Consider the following 14666-nt stretch of genomic DNA (forward strand, 5'->3'; position numbering starts at 1 on the left):
TAAAACAAGGAATATTGGAATACTAAATTGGCTCATGTTGGTAATGTATGAATTCTATAATTTGATATTTTAAAGCAAATACACTCATTATTGCTAAAATCAAAAGGTATTCTAAGACTATAGTCAAATTGTAGTTAGTAATTTTAAAAGGGTATTTTGTATTTTAGCTTACATTCATAGTCCTGTATAGCTTTAAAGGGACACGCAATCAAAATTAAACTTTCATTATTCAGATAGAGCATGCAAGTTTAAAAAACTTTCCAATTTACTTCCATTAACAAACATTTTTTTTTTATATTTAAACTTTTTGAGTCACCAGCTCCTACTGAGCATGTGCAAGAATAAGTGTGTATGCATTTGTGAATGGCTGATGGCTGTCACATGGTAAGTGTATGCATTTGTGAATGGCTGATGGCTGTCACATGGTACAGGGGGAGTGGAAAAAGATAACTTTTAAAATTGTCAGAAAAAAAAAATCTACTACTCATTTGATGTTCAGACTAAGTGCTATTGTATTGTCTTGTTATCTTGCATTTGTTGATTATGCAAATCTACTGTGTTGACTGGTCCTTTAAGTTTGCCTTTTGTATGCCAAGTAATTTATCTTTGCAAATATATAAATATAATTTAGACTTTGTCTTATTTGTAGATAATTAAGAATTAATTTCAGCTTAGATAAATTGGCATATAAACTGTCTGTTTACATTTAGAATATATATATAACTTCTGGTGTTTTAATTAGAGTGTATAGAATCATTTGTGGGCGAAATAGTTAAAATATAGTTGTCTGGAAGTTAGTGACCCATACTGTGATATTTCATTGTGGTATCTTAATGAAATTCAATTGCGAATAAGGTAATTTTTATGATCTTTGCATAGCATATTATAATAGTTTAAATGTGTATAGTTTGATTCATCTGGTTTTCTATAAATATATTTCAATGTGTCTATAAATTTAAACTAATATAAAGAATTTAGGAATTTACATTAATTTTATTGTTTTGTATATGCATCTTTATTGGGAGTTTATTTTAAAGAATAATTATTAAATATATTGTATTATAACCCAGCCATATACTGACATCAGTTATATTAATATACTTTTTACCTCTGATTACCCTGTATCTAAGCCTCTGCAGACTGCCCCTTATCTCAGTTATATTAATATACTTTTTACCTCTGATTACCTTGTATCTAAGCCTCTGCAGACCGCTCCTTATCTCAGTTATATTAATACAGTTACTACCTCTGTGATTACCTTGTATCTAAGCCTCTGCCGACTGCCCCTTTTCTCAGTACTTTTGAAAGACTTGCATTTTAGTCAATCAGTGCTGACTCAAATAACACAGGGGTGAGCACAATTTTATCTATACAACACACACGAACTAGAGCTGTAAAAAAATTGTCAAAATGCACTGAGATAAGAGGCAGCCTTCAATGGCTTAGAAATTAGCATATGAGCCTACCTAGGTTTAGCTTTCAACAAAGAATACCAAGAGAACAAATCAAATGTAATGATAAAAGTAAATTGGAAAGTTGTTTAAAATCGCATGCCCTATCTAAATCATGAGTTTACTTTTAACCTGACCATCCCTTTAAGTCACTAATTTCCTAAATTGCAGGTCCAAATGATCAATTTAAACAAAGGATACCAAAAGAACAAAACAATTTAAACAAAAGATGTAAACTGGAACGATGTTTAAAATTGCAATGTCTATCTGAATCATGAAAGAGACAATTTGGGTTTAATGTCACTTACTGGCCAGACTAATGATGGTAAAGCAGTAAAAATGAACTATTTCATTACAAGTTTTAGATATTTTTTGGATCAACATATGAAATAAAAAATAAATGTGTGGCATATGCAGTATGTTCTACTTACTTATTCCTATCATAGCCAAAGATTTCCCTTATATGCCTGGAGATTTCATCCTGGGACTCTCCTCCATCATCTATAAAATCTTCCATCTCGGAATCATAGTCCTCCTCCTCGTCCTCAATTCTTCTCTTATAAGAAATAGTTATAGGTGGCTTAGGAGGGCCTGCTGAACAGAAAGCACAAGGATAAGATTCCTATACTCCTCCATAAATGATGTTTCAGTAGCTACAGGAATGCACAAAAAACACAATTTATGTAAGAACTTACCTGATAAATTCATTTCTTTCATATTAGCAAGAGTCCATGAGCTAGTGACGTATGGGATATACATTCCTACCAGGAGGGGCAAAGTTTCCCAAACCTTAAAATGCCTATAAATACACCCCTCACCACACCCACAATTCAGTTTAACGAATAGCCAAGAAGTAGGGTGATAAGAAAGGAGCGAAAGCATCAAAAATAAGGAATTGGAATAATTGTGCTTTATACAAAAAAATCATAACCACCACAAAAAAGGGTGGGCCTCATGGACTCTTGCTAATATGAAAGAAATGAATTGATCAGGTAAGTTCTTACATAAATTATGTTTTCTTTCATGTAATTAGCAAGAGTCCATGAGCTAGTGACGTATGGGATAGCAGATACCCAAGATATGGAACTTCCACGCAAGAGTCACTAGAGAGGGAGGGATAAAATAAAGACAGCCAATTCCGCTGAAAAAAACATAATTTATGTAAGAACTTACCTGATAAATTCATTTCTTTCATATTAGCAAGAGTCCATGAGCTAGTGACGTATGGGATATACATTCCTACCAGGAGGGGCAAAGTTTCCCAAACCTCAAAATGCATATAAATACACCCCTCACCACACCCACAAATCAGTTTAACGCATAGCCAAGAAGTGGGGTGATAAGAAAAAAGTGCGAAAGCATAAAAAAATAAGGAATTGGAATAATTGTGCTTTATACAAAAAATTATAATCACCATAAAAAGGGTGGGCCTCATGGACTCTTGCTAATATGAAAGAAATGAATTTATCAGGTAAGTTCTTACATAAATTATGTTTTCTTTCATGTAATTAGCAAGAGTCCATGAGCTAGTGACGTATGGGATAATGACTACCCAAGATGTGGATCTTCCACGCAAGAGTCACTAGAGAGGGAGGGATAAAATAAAGACAGCCAATTCCGCTGAAAATAATCCACACCCAAAACAAAGTTTAAATCTTATAATGAAAAAACTGAAATTATAAGCAGAAGATTCAAACTGAAACAGCTGCCTGAAGTACTTTTCTACCAAAAACTGCTTCAGAAGAAGAAAACACATCAAAATGGTAGAATTTAGTAAAAGTATGCAAAGAAGACCAAGTTGCTGCTTTGCAAATCTGATCAACCGAAGCTTCATTCCTAAACGCCCAGGAAGTAGAAACTGACCTAGTAGAATGAGCTGTAATCCTTTGAGGCGGAGTTTTACCCGACTCGACATAAGCATGATGAATCAAAGACTTTAACCAAGACGCCAAAGAAATGGCAGAGGCCTTCTGACCTTTCCTAGAACCGGAAAAGATAACAAATAGACTAGAAGTCTTTCGGAAATTTTTAGTAGCTTCAACATAATATTTCAAAGCTCTAACTACATCCAAAGAATGCAACGATCTTTCCTTAGAATTCTTAGGATTAGGACACAATGAAGGAACCACAATTTCTCTACTAATGTTGTTAGAATTCACAACCTTAGGTAAAAATTTAAAAGAAGTTCGCAACACAGCCTTATCCTGATGAAAAAATCAGAAAAGGAGACTCACAAGAAAGAGCAGATGTTACGGTACCAACTGTGTACCAAGGGTTAACCCCAGATGAACAATGTCCTGCATAGACAATCAGCAATTCACAACCCAGCCAGTTTCAGGTTTAAAACAGAATGACAACTTTATTTGAAGGCAGCACACAGATTTATACAGGTTTTTGACCCCCCCTCAGATGGGGGTTGAAAGAATGTTGTACATTAGATAAAAGGGAGAAGCGCCCTTGACATGATACAATAGAATTATATTACTTAAATACTTTACTTAGGCAGATAACAACTTAAACACATTTGGCTTGTCTTATCACCTAGCCTCTGTTCTCTGAGGGTGATTAAACAATGGCCTGTTTATTACTTAAATGTAATTATAGCACACAATAGCTGAGGCCAGAAAACCTGTCTTTATAAATTAGATTCTTAAAGCTAAACACAGTTAACTCTTTCAGTCCTGACAGAAGGGTCTGTCACATAGCTCCCCCCTTGTGGAACACTCCGGCAGACCCGGCTTGACCCTTTTGCGGGTCAACCTGGGGATGACCGGACTAGGAGGTGGTAGGCATGTCAGTTTGCTGGGACAATCCATCTGTATTCCCGTTATGAGAGAGAATCCCTGTCTGTATAAATAAGGGTTCAACCTCTTCAGTGCCCCGACTAGGGCTAAACAGTCCTTCAAAATATCATCGGCTTCTTTACGTGGTTTTTGTACCTGCTCTTTATAGGTATCCACAATCCCTTCATACTGACATAGGGTGCACTTGAGTTGCTGCACCTCCCTATGAGCCAGCGTCAGCTTCTCCTCCAGTGTCACTAAGTTTGTCCTTAATGTTTCATGTTCCACTCTCAAGCTGGTGTTTTCTGCAGTCTGTCGGTGCAGCTTGTCTAGCAGAGATTCCTGTTCTAAACGTGCTTTTTCCTCTGCACTCCTCTTCTCTCCCGCTAGCACTGTTACATGATTATTTAACGTGACCATTTTATCCTCTACGTGACTCTTCTCCTTCATCAGCGCATTGTAACGTGACTCCCACATATCAATAGCGGATAGAGATTTACTGAGCTCAGCGTCCTGGGGCTTAGCAGCAGGGGGGTCAGTCTCTGCTGCACGGATCTGAGCACGGGTAGTCACAGGGTTAACATCAGCGGGACCCATGGGAGCATAGGCAGAAACAAGGGGGACCAAGGTATTTCCAAGGAGAACATCAGCTGGTAAATCCTTCATGACCCCCACATTCACAGGTCTAGCGCCCCCTCCCCAATCCAAATGCACCCTGGCAACAGGCAGGCGGAACACAGTGCCCCCTGCTACCCTCACAGCCACAGTGTCTCCTGTGTGCTGTTTCTCAGACACCAAGTTCTTTCGAAGCAAGGTCATGGTAGCACCAGTATCCCGTAGACCACTGACCTCCTTCCCATTCACTTTAACCAGTTGCCGGTTATTCCGGTGGGCAGCTTGCACAAGGTCTGCCTCATGTAGGATGCCCCAGCATTCTTGCGCCTCTACATAGCGGGCCGCAGGCTGAGGATTACGTGGGATTCCGCTAGCGGGTCTTCTCCAGGACTGTGCTTGGTTCGCTGCGTTTAGGGGACACTCTGGTCTTTTGTGCCCTAGTTGCTTACATCCAAAGCACCGAATAGGTTGCGAGTAGCCCCGCGAATTGGACCAGGCTCTCTGAGGGTAGTTCGTGGCCCGAGACCGTGTGGTATAGCGGTGTGCTGGGGGTTGGTAACTGGCAGGTGCTGGGGTGACTGGGGGTCTGTACTCCACTCTGGCAGGGGGCTTAGTGGTAGCAGTGTCCAGTTTGCGGGCATCCGTATACTCATCTGCCAAGCGAGCCGCTTCATGCAGGGTGGAGGGTTTACGGTCCCGAACCCACTCTCGAACTCCTGCGGGTAACTTGTCGAAGCAATGTTCCAACAGGAATAGCTGCAGCACCTCTTCCCCAGATACGGCTTGGCACCCCGCTATCCAGTGAGATGCTGTGCGGTGCACCTTACATGCCCACTCAAGGTAGGAATCACCAGCCAATTTAACAGTGTCTCTGAACCGCCTCCGGTATGCCTCCGGTGTAACCGCATACCTGGAGAGCAGAGCCTCTTTTACAGTATTATAATCCCTGACTTCCTCATCTGGAATGGCCCGAAAAGCCTCTCTGGCCCGGCCGGATAATTTTCCGGATAATATCGTGACCCAGTCCTCTGCGGGTACCTGGTGTAGTGCACATTGTCTCTCAAAATCCGCAAGGTACCCATCAATCTCTCCTTCTGTTTCCAGGAAGTTTTTAAAAGCTGCAAAATTTACTTTTCTCTTTTCCACTGGGTTTGCTGCAGCGCCGCTTTGGCGAAGTAGGTTGGCCTCCACAGCTGCTATGACCCGGTCGATAATTTCCGCAGATGGGTTGGGGCCATAATGTGCCAGTCTTATTTTAACCGCCCGATCAAAGCTTGCTTCTGCGGGGGTTCTGTCTGCTATGCTGGGCCCATTGGTTCCTTCTGTCCCTGGTACTCTTTCCATCTTAGTCAGTATTGTAATAATCCCCCTCTTCCTGAGGTTACTGGCATGTGTAGTTGCTCTTCTGGGCGATAAGGTTCATTCCGTCGCTTGCCACCAATGTTACGGTACCAACTGTGTACCAAGGGTTAACCCCAGATGAACAATGTCCTGCATAGACAATCAGCAATTCACAACCCAGCCAGTTTCAGGTTTAAAACAGAATGACAACTTTATTTGAAGGCAGCACACAGATTTATACAGGTTTTTGACCCCCCCTCAGATGGGGGTTGAAAGAATGTTGTACATTAGATAAAAGGGAGAAGCGCCCTTGACATGATACAATAGAATTATATTACTTAAATACTTTACTTAGGCAGATAACAACTTAAACACATTTGGCTTGTCTTATCACCTAGCCTCTGTTCTCTGAGGGTGATTAAACAATGGCCTGTTTATTACTTAAATGTAATTATAGCACACAATAGCTGAGGCCAGAAAACCTGTCTTTATAAATTAGATTCTTAAAGCTAAACACAGTTAACTCTTTCAGTCCTGACAGAAGGGTCTGTCACAGCAGATAATTCAGAAACTCTTCTAGCAGAAGAGATGGCCAAAAGAAACAAAACTTTCCAAGAAAGTAATTTAATGTCCAGCGAATGCATAGGTTCAAACGGAGAAGCTTGAAGAGCCCCCAGAACCAAATTCAAACTCCAAGGAGGAGAAATTGACTTAATAACAGGTTTTATACGAACCAAAGCCTGTACAAAACAATGAATATCAGGAAGACTAGCAATCTTTCTGTGGAAAAGAACAGAAAGAGCAGAGATTTGTCCTTTCAAGGAACTTGCAGACAAACCTTTATCCAAACCATCCTGAAGAAACTGTAAAATTCTAGGAATTCTAATAGAATGCCAAGAAAAATGATGAGAACACCACCAAGAAATGTAAATCTTCCAGACTCGATAATATATCTTCCTAGATACAGATTTACGAGCCTGTAGCATAGTATTAATTACTGAGTCAGAGAAACCTCAATGACTGAGAAATACCTTCAAATTTAAGGATTTGAGATCCTGATGGAAAAAAGGACCTTGCGATAGAAGGTCTGGTCTTAATGGAAGAGTCCACGGTTGGCAAGTGGCCATCCGGACAAGATCCGCATACCAAAACCTGTGAGGCCATGCTGGAGCCACCAGCAGAACAAATGAGCACTCCTTTAGAATCTTGGAAATCACTCTTGGAAGGAGAACTAGAGGCGGAAAGATATAGGCAGGATGATACTTCCAAGGAAGTGACAATGCATCCACTGCCAATGCCTGATGATCCCTGGATCTGGACAGATACCTGGGAAGTTTCTTGTTTAGATGAGAAGCCTTCAGATCTATTTCTGGAAGTCCCCACATTTGAACAATCTGAAGAAATACCTCTGGGTGAAGAGACCATTCGCCTGGATGTAACGTTTGGCGACTGAGATAATCCGCTTCCCAATTGTCTATACCTGGGATATGAACCGCAGAAATTAGACAGGAGCTGGATTCCGCCCATACCAGTATTCGAGATACTTCTTTCATAGCCAGAGGACTGTGAGTCCCTCCTTGATGATTGACATATGCCACGGTTGTGACATTGTCCGTCTGAAAACAAATGAACGACTCTTTCTTTAGAAGAGGCCATGACTGAAGAGCTCTGAAAATTGCACGGAGTTCCAAAATGTTGATTGGTAATCTCACCTCCTGAGATTCCCAAACCCCTTGTGCTGTCAGAGACCCCCAAACAGCTCCCCAACCTGTCAGACTTGCATCTGTTGAAATCACAGTCCAGGTCGGAAGAACAAAAGAAGCCCCCTGAACTAAACGATGGTGGTCTGTCCACCACGTCAGAGAGTGTCGTACAATCGGTTTTAAAGATATTAATTGAGATATCTTTGTATTATCCCTGCACCACTGGTTCAGCATACAGAGTTGAAGAGGTCGCATGTGAAAACGAGCAAAGGGGATCGCGTCCGATGCAGCAGTCATAAGACCTAGAATTTCCATGCATAAGGCTACCGAAGGGAATGATTGAGACTGAAGGTTTCGACAAGCTGAAACCAATTTTAGACGTCTCTTGTCTGTCAGAGACAGAGTCATGGACACTGAATCTATCTGGAAACCAAAAAAAGGTTACCCTTGTCTGAGGAATCAATGAACTTTTTGGTAAGTTGATCCTCCAACCATGTTTTTGAAGCAACAATACAAGTCGATTCGTATGAGATTCTGCTAAATGTGAAGACTGAGCAAGTACCAAGATATCGTCCAAATAAGGAAATACCACAATACCCTGTTCTCTGATTACAGACAGAAGGGCACCGAGAACCTTTGTAAAAATCCTTGGAGCTGTTGCTAGGCCAAACGGCAGAGCCACAAACTGGTAATGCTTGTCTAGGAAAGAGAATCTCAGAAACTGATAGCAATCTGGATGAATCGGGATATGCATCCTGTAAATCTATTGTGGACATATAATGCCCTTGCTGAACAAAAGGCAGAATAGTCCTTATAGTTACCATTTTGAATGTTGGTATCCTTACATAATGATTCAATATTTTTAAATCCAGAACTGGTCTGAAGGAATTCTCCTTCTTTGGTACAATAAAGAGATTTGAGTAAAACCCCAGCCCCTGTTCCAGAACTGGAACTGGCACAATTACTCCAGCTAACTCTAGATCTGAAACACATTTCAGAAATGCTTGAGCCTTCACTGGATTTACTGGGACACGGGAAAGAAAAAATCTTCTTGCAGGAGGCATTATCTTGAAGCCTATTCTGTACCCTTGTGAAACAATGTTCTGAATCCAAAGATTGTGAATCGAATTGATCCAAATTTCTTTGAAAAATCGTAATCTGCCCCCTACCAGCTGGGCTGGAATGAGGGCCACACCTTCATGTTGACTTGGGAGCTGGCTTTGGCTTTCTAAAAGGCTTGGATTTATTCCAGACTGGAGATGGTTTCCAAACTGATACCGCTCCTGTAGGGGAAGGATCAGGCTTTTGTTCCTTATTGTGACGAAAGGAACGAAAACGATTAGTAGACCTAAATTTACCTTTAGATTTTTTATCCTGTGGTAAAAAAGTTCCTTTCCCCCCAGTAACAGTTGAAATAATGGAATCCAACTGTGAACCAAATAATTTATTACCCTGGAAAGAAAGGGAAAGCAAAGTTGACTTGGAAGACATATCAGCATTCCAAGTTTTAAGCCATAAAGCTCTTCTAGCTAAAATAGCTAGAGACATATACCTGACATCAACCCTAATGATATCAAAGATGGCATCACAAATAAAATTATTAGCATGTTGAAGAAGATTAACAATGCTATGAGAATTATGATCTGTCACTTGCTGCGCTAAAGCTTCCAACCAAAAAGTTGAAGCTGCAGCAACATCCGCTAAAGATATAGCAGGTCTAAGAAGATTACCTGAACATAAGTAAGCTTTTCTTAGAAAGGATTCAATTTTTCTATCTAAAGGATCCTTAAAGGAAGTACTATCTGCCGTAGGAATAGTAGTACGTTTAGCAAGAGTAGAGATAGCCCCATCAACCTTAGGGATTTTGTCCCAAAACTCTAATCTGTCAGATGGCACAGGATATAATTGCTTAAAACGTTTAGAAGGAGTAAATGAATTACCCAAATTATTCCATTCCCTGGAAATTACTTCAGAAATAGCATCAGGGACAGGAAAAACTTCTGGAATAACTACAGGAGATTTAAAAACCTTATTTAAACGTTTAGATTTAGTATCAAGAGGACCAGAATCCTCTATTTCTAATGCAATTAAGACTTCTTTAAGTAAAGAACGAATAAATTCCATTTTGAATAAATATGAAGATTTATCATCATCAATCTCTGAAACAGAATCCTCTGAACCAGAGGAATCATTATCAGAATGATGATGTTCATTTAAAAATTCATCTGAAAAATGAGAAGTTTTAAAAGACCTTTTACGTTTACTAGAAGGAGGAATAACAGACATAGTCTTCTTAATGGATTTAGAAACAAAATCTCTTATGTTAACAGGAACACTGAGTATTAGATGTTGATGGAACAGCAACAGGTAATGTAACATTACTAAAGGAAATATTATCTGCATTAACAAGTTTGTCATGACATTCATTACAAACAACAGCTGGAGGAACAGATACCATAAGTTTACAGCAAATACACTTAGCTTTGGTAGATCCAGCATCAAGCAGCGATTTTCCAGAAGTATCTTCTGATTCAGGCTCAATCTGAGACATCTTGCAATATGTAAAAGAAAAAACAACATATAAAGCAAAATTGATCAAATTCCTTAAATGACAGTTTCAGGAATGGGAAAAAACATAATTTATGCTTACCTGATAAATTCCTTTCTTCTGTAGTGTGATCAGTCCACGGGTCATCATTACTTCTGGGATATTACTCCTCCCCAACAGGAAGTGCAAGAGGATTCACCCAGCAGAGCTGCATATAGCTCCTCCCCTCTACGTCAATCCCAGTCATTCGACCAAGGACCAACGAGAAAGGAAAAGCCAAGGGTGAAGTGGTGACTGGAGTATAAATTAAAAAATATTTACCTGCCTTAAAAACAGGGCGGGCCGTGGACTGATCACACTACAGAAGAAAGGAATTTATCAGGTAAGCATAAATTATGTTTTCTTCTGTTAAGTGTGATCAGTCCACGGGTCATCATTACTTCTGGGATACCAATACCAAAGCAAAAGTACACGGATGACGGGAGGGATAGGCAGGCTCTTTATACAGAAGGAACCACTGCCTGAAGAACCTTTCTCCCAAAAATAGCCTCCGATGAAGCAAAAGTGTCAAATTTGTAAAATTTGGAAAAAGTATGAAGCGAAGACCAAGTTGCAACCTTGCAAATCTGCTCAACAGAGGCCTCATTCTTGAAGGCCCAAGTGGAAGCCACAGCTCTAGTAGAATGAGCTGTAATTCTTTCAGGAGGCTGCTGTCCAGCAGTCTCATAAGCTAAACGAATTATGCTACGAAGCCAAAAAGAAAGAGAGGTAGCAGAAGCTTTTTGACCTCTCCTCTGCCCAGAGTAAACGACAAACAGAGAAGACGTTTGTCGAAATTCCTTAGTTGCCTGTAAGTAAAATTTTAGAGCACGGACTACATCCAGGTTGTGCAGTAGACGTTCCTTCTTCGAAGAAGGATTTGGGCACAAGGAAGGAACAACAATCTCTTGATTGATATTCCTGTTAGTAACTACCTTAGGTAAGAACCCAGGTTTAGTACGCAGAACTACCTTATCCGAATGAAAAATCAAATAAGGAGAATCACAATGTAAGGCTGATAATTCAGAGACTCTTCGAGCCGAGGAAATAGCCATTAAAAATAGAACTTTCCAAGATAACAACTTTATATCAATGGAATGAAGGGGTTCAAACGGAACGCCCTGTAAAACATTAAGAACAAGGTTTAAACTCCATGGTGGAGCAACAGTTTTAAACACAGGCTTAATCCTGGCCAAAGCCTGACAAAAAGCCTGGACGTCAGGAACTTCTGACAGACGTTTGTGTAACAGAATGGACAGAGCTGAGATCTGTCCCTTTAATGAACTAGCAGATAAACCCTTTTCTAAATCTTCTTGTAGAAAAGACAATATCCTAGGAATCCTAACCTTACTCCAAGAGTAACCTTTGGATTCACACCAATATAGGTATTTACGCCATATCTTATGGTAAATCTTTCTGGTAACAGGCTTCCTAGCCTGTATTAAGGTATCAATAACTGACTCGGAAAACCCACGTCTTGATAAAATCAAGCGTTCAATTTCCAAGCAGTCAGCTTCAGAGAAGTTAGATTTTGATGTTTGAAGGGACCCTGTATCAGAAGGTCCTGTTTCAGAGGTAGAGACCAAGGTGGACAGGATGACATGTCCACCAGGTCTGCATACCAAGTCCTGCGTGGCCACGCAGGAGCTATTAGAATCACTGATGCTCTCTCTTGTTTGATTCTGGCAATCAATCGAGGAAGCATCGGGAAGGGTGGAAACACGTAAGCCATCCTGAAGTCCCAAGGTGCTGTCAGGGCATCTATCAGGACTGCTCCTGGATCCCTGGATCTGGACCCGTAACGAGGAAGCTTGGCGTTCTGTCGAGACGCCATGAGATCTATCTCTGGTTTGCCCCAACTTCGAAGTATTTGGGCAAAGACCTCCGGATGGAGTTCCCACTCCCCCGGATGAAAAGTCTGACGACTTAAGAAATCCACCTCCCAGTTCTCCACTCCCGGGATGTGGATTGCTGACAGGTGGCAAGAGTGAGACTCTGCCCAGCGAATTATCTTTGATACTTCCATCATAGCTAGGGAGCTTCTTGTCCCTCCCTGATGGTTGATGTAAGCTACAGTCGTGATGTTGTCCGACTGAAACCTGATGAACCCCCGAGTTGTCAACTGGGGCCAAGCCAGGAGGGCATTGAGAACTGCTCTCAATTCCAGAATGTTTATTGGCAGGAGACTCTCCTCCTGACTCCATTGTCCCTGAGCCTTCAGAGAATTCCAGACGGCACCCCAACCTAGAAGGCTGGCGTCTGTTGTTACAATTGTCCAGTCTGGTCTGCTGAATGGCATCCCCCTGGACAGATGTGGCCGAGAAAGCCACCATAGAAGAGAATTTCTGGTCTCTTGATCCAGATTCAGAGAAGGGGATAAGTCTGAGTAATCCCCATTCCACTGACTTAGCATGCACAGTTGCAGTGGTCTGAGGTGTAAGCGTGCAAAGGGTACTATGTCCATTGCCGCTACCATTAAGCCGATTACCTCCATGCATTGAGCCACTGACGGGTGTTGAATGGAATGAAGGGTGCGGCAAGCACTTTGAAGTCTTGTTAGCCTGTCCTCTGTCAGGTAAATCTTCATTTCTACAGAATCTATAAGAGTCCCCAGGAAGGGAACTCTTGTGAGTGGAACGAGTGAACTTTTCTTTTCGTTCACCTTCCATCCATGTGACCTTAGAAATGCCAGTACTAACTCTGTATGAGACTTGGCAGTTTGAAAGCTTGAAGCTTGAATCAGAATGTCGTCTAGGTATGGAGCTACCGAGATTCCCCGCGGTCTTAGTACCGCCAGAAGAGCACCCAGAACCTTTGTGAAGATTCTTGGAGCTGTAGCCAATCCGAATGGAAGAGCCACAAACTGGTAATGCCTGTCTAGGAAGGCAAACCTTAGGTACCGGTAATGATCTTTGTGAATCGGTATGTGAAGGTAGGCATCTTTTAAATTTACAGTGGTCATGTACTGACCCTCTTGGATCATAGGTAAAATTGTCCGAATAGTCTCCATCTTGAACGATGGAACTCTTAGGAATTTGTTTAGGATCTTTAAGTCCAGGATTGGTCTGAAAGTTCCCTCTTTTTTGGGAACCACAAACAGATTTGAGTAAAACCCCTGTCCCTGTTCCGATCGTGGAACAGGATGGATTACTCCCATTAACAAGAGCTCTTGTACGCAGCGTAGAAACGCCTCTTTCTTTGTCTGGATTGTTGACAACCTTGACAGATGAAATCTCTCTCTTGGAGGAGAGTATTTGAAGTCCAGAAGGTATCCCTGAGATATTATCTCTAGCGCCCAGGGATCCTGGACATCTCTTGCCCAAGCCTGGGCGAAGAGAGAAAGTCTGCCCCCCACTAGATCCGATCCCGGATCGGGGGCCCTCAATTCATGCTGTTTTAGGGGCAGCAGCAGGTTTCCTGGTCTGCTTGCCCTTGTTCCAGGACTGGTTAGGTTTCCAGCCTTGTCTGTAGCGAGCAACAGCTCCTTCCTGTCTTGGTGCAGAGGAAGTTGATGCTGCTCCAGCTTTGAAATTACGAAAGGAACGAAAATTAGACTGTCTAGCCTTAGCTTTGGCTTTGTCCTGAGGCAGGGCATGGCCTTTACCTCCTGTAATGTCAGCGATAATCTCTTTCAACCCGGGCCCGAATAAGGTCTGCCCTTTGAAAGGTATATTAAGCAATTTAGACTTAGAAGTAACATCAGCTGACCAGGATTTTAGCCACAGCGCCCTGCGTGCCTGAATGGCGAATCCTGAATTCTTCGCCGTAAGTTTAGTAAGATGTACTATGGCCTCCGAAATGAATGAATTAGCTAGTTTAAGGACTCTAAGCCTGTCCGTAATGTCGATCAGAGTAGCTGAACTAATGTTCTCTTCCAGAGACTCAATCCAGAATGCCGCTGCAGCCGTGATCGGCGCAATGCATGCAAGGGGTTGCAATATAAAACCTTGTTGAACAAACATTTTCTTAAGGTAACCCTCTAATTTTTTATCCATTGGATCTGAAAAAGCACAGCTATCCTCCACCGGGATAGTGGTACGCTTAGCTAAAGTAGAAACTGCTCCCTCCACCTTAGGGACCGTTTGCCATAAGTCCCGTGTGGTGGCGTCTATTGGAAACATTTTTCTAAATATCGGAGGGGGTGAGAACGGCACACCGGGTCTATCCCACTCCTTAGTAACAATTT

The 14666-nt window shown here is 41.5% G+C and overlaps 1 protein-coding gene across 3 annotated transcripts in view; it reads right to left on the reverse strand.

Moving 5' to 3' along the window:
- Positions 1-14666, reverse strand: part of SPTY2D1 (SPT2 chromatin protein domain containing 1) — a 128383-nt gene that overhangs the window by 43778 nt on the left and 69939 nt on the right. For 2 of the 3 annotated variants that reach the window (XR_008403217.1, XM_053720669.1), the window contains exon 4: positions 1883-2045. Coding sequence is in view for 2 of the 3 variants with exons in the window: in XM_053720669.1 (XP_053576644.1) it covers positions 1883-2045 (163 nt within the window). In the remaining variant the exon portion in view is untranslated. The remainder of the gene's footprint in view (positions 1-1882; positions 2046-14666) is intronic. The other variant, XM_053720670.1, reaches the window with a different exon arrangement.

The sequence above is a fragment of the Bombina bombina genome, chromosome 7, assembly GCF_027579735.1.
Source record: "Bombina bombina isolate aBomBom1 chromosome 7, aBomBom1.pri, whole genome shotgun sequence".
NCBI classification, from domain to species: domain Eukaryota; kingdom Metazoa; phylum Chordata; class Amphibia; order Anura; family Bombinatoridae; genus Bombina; species Bombina bombina.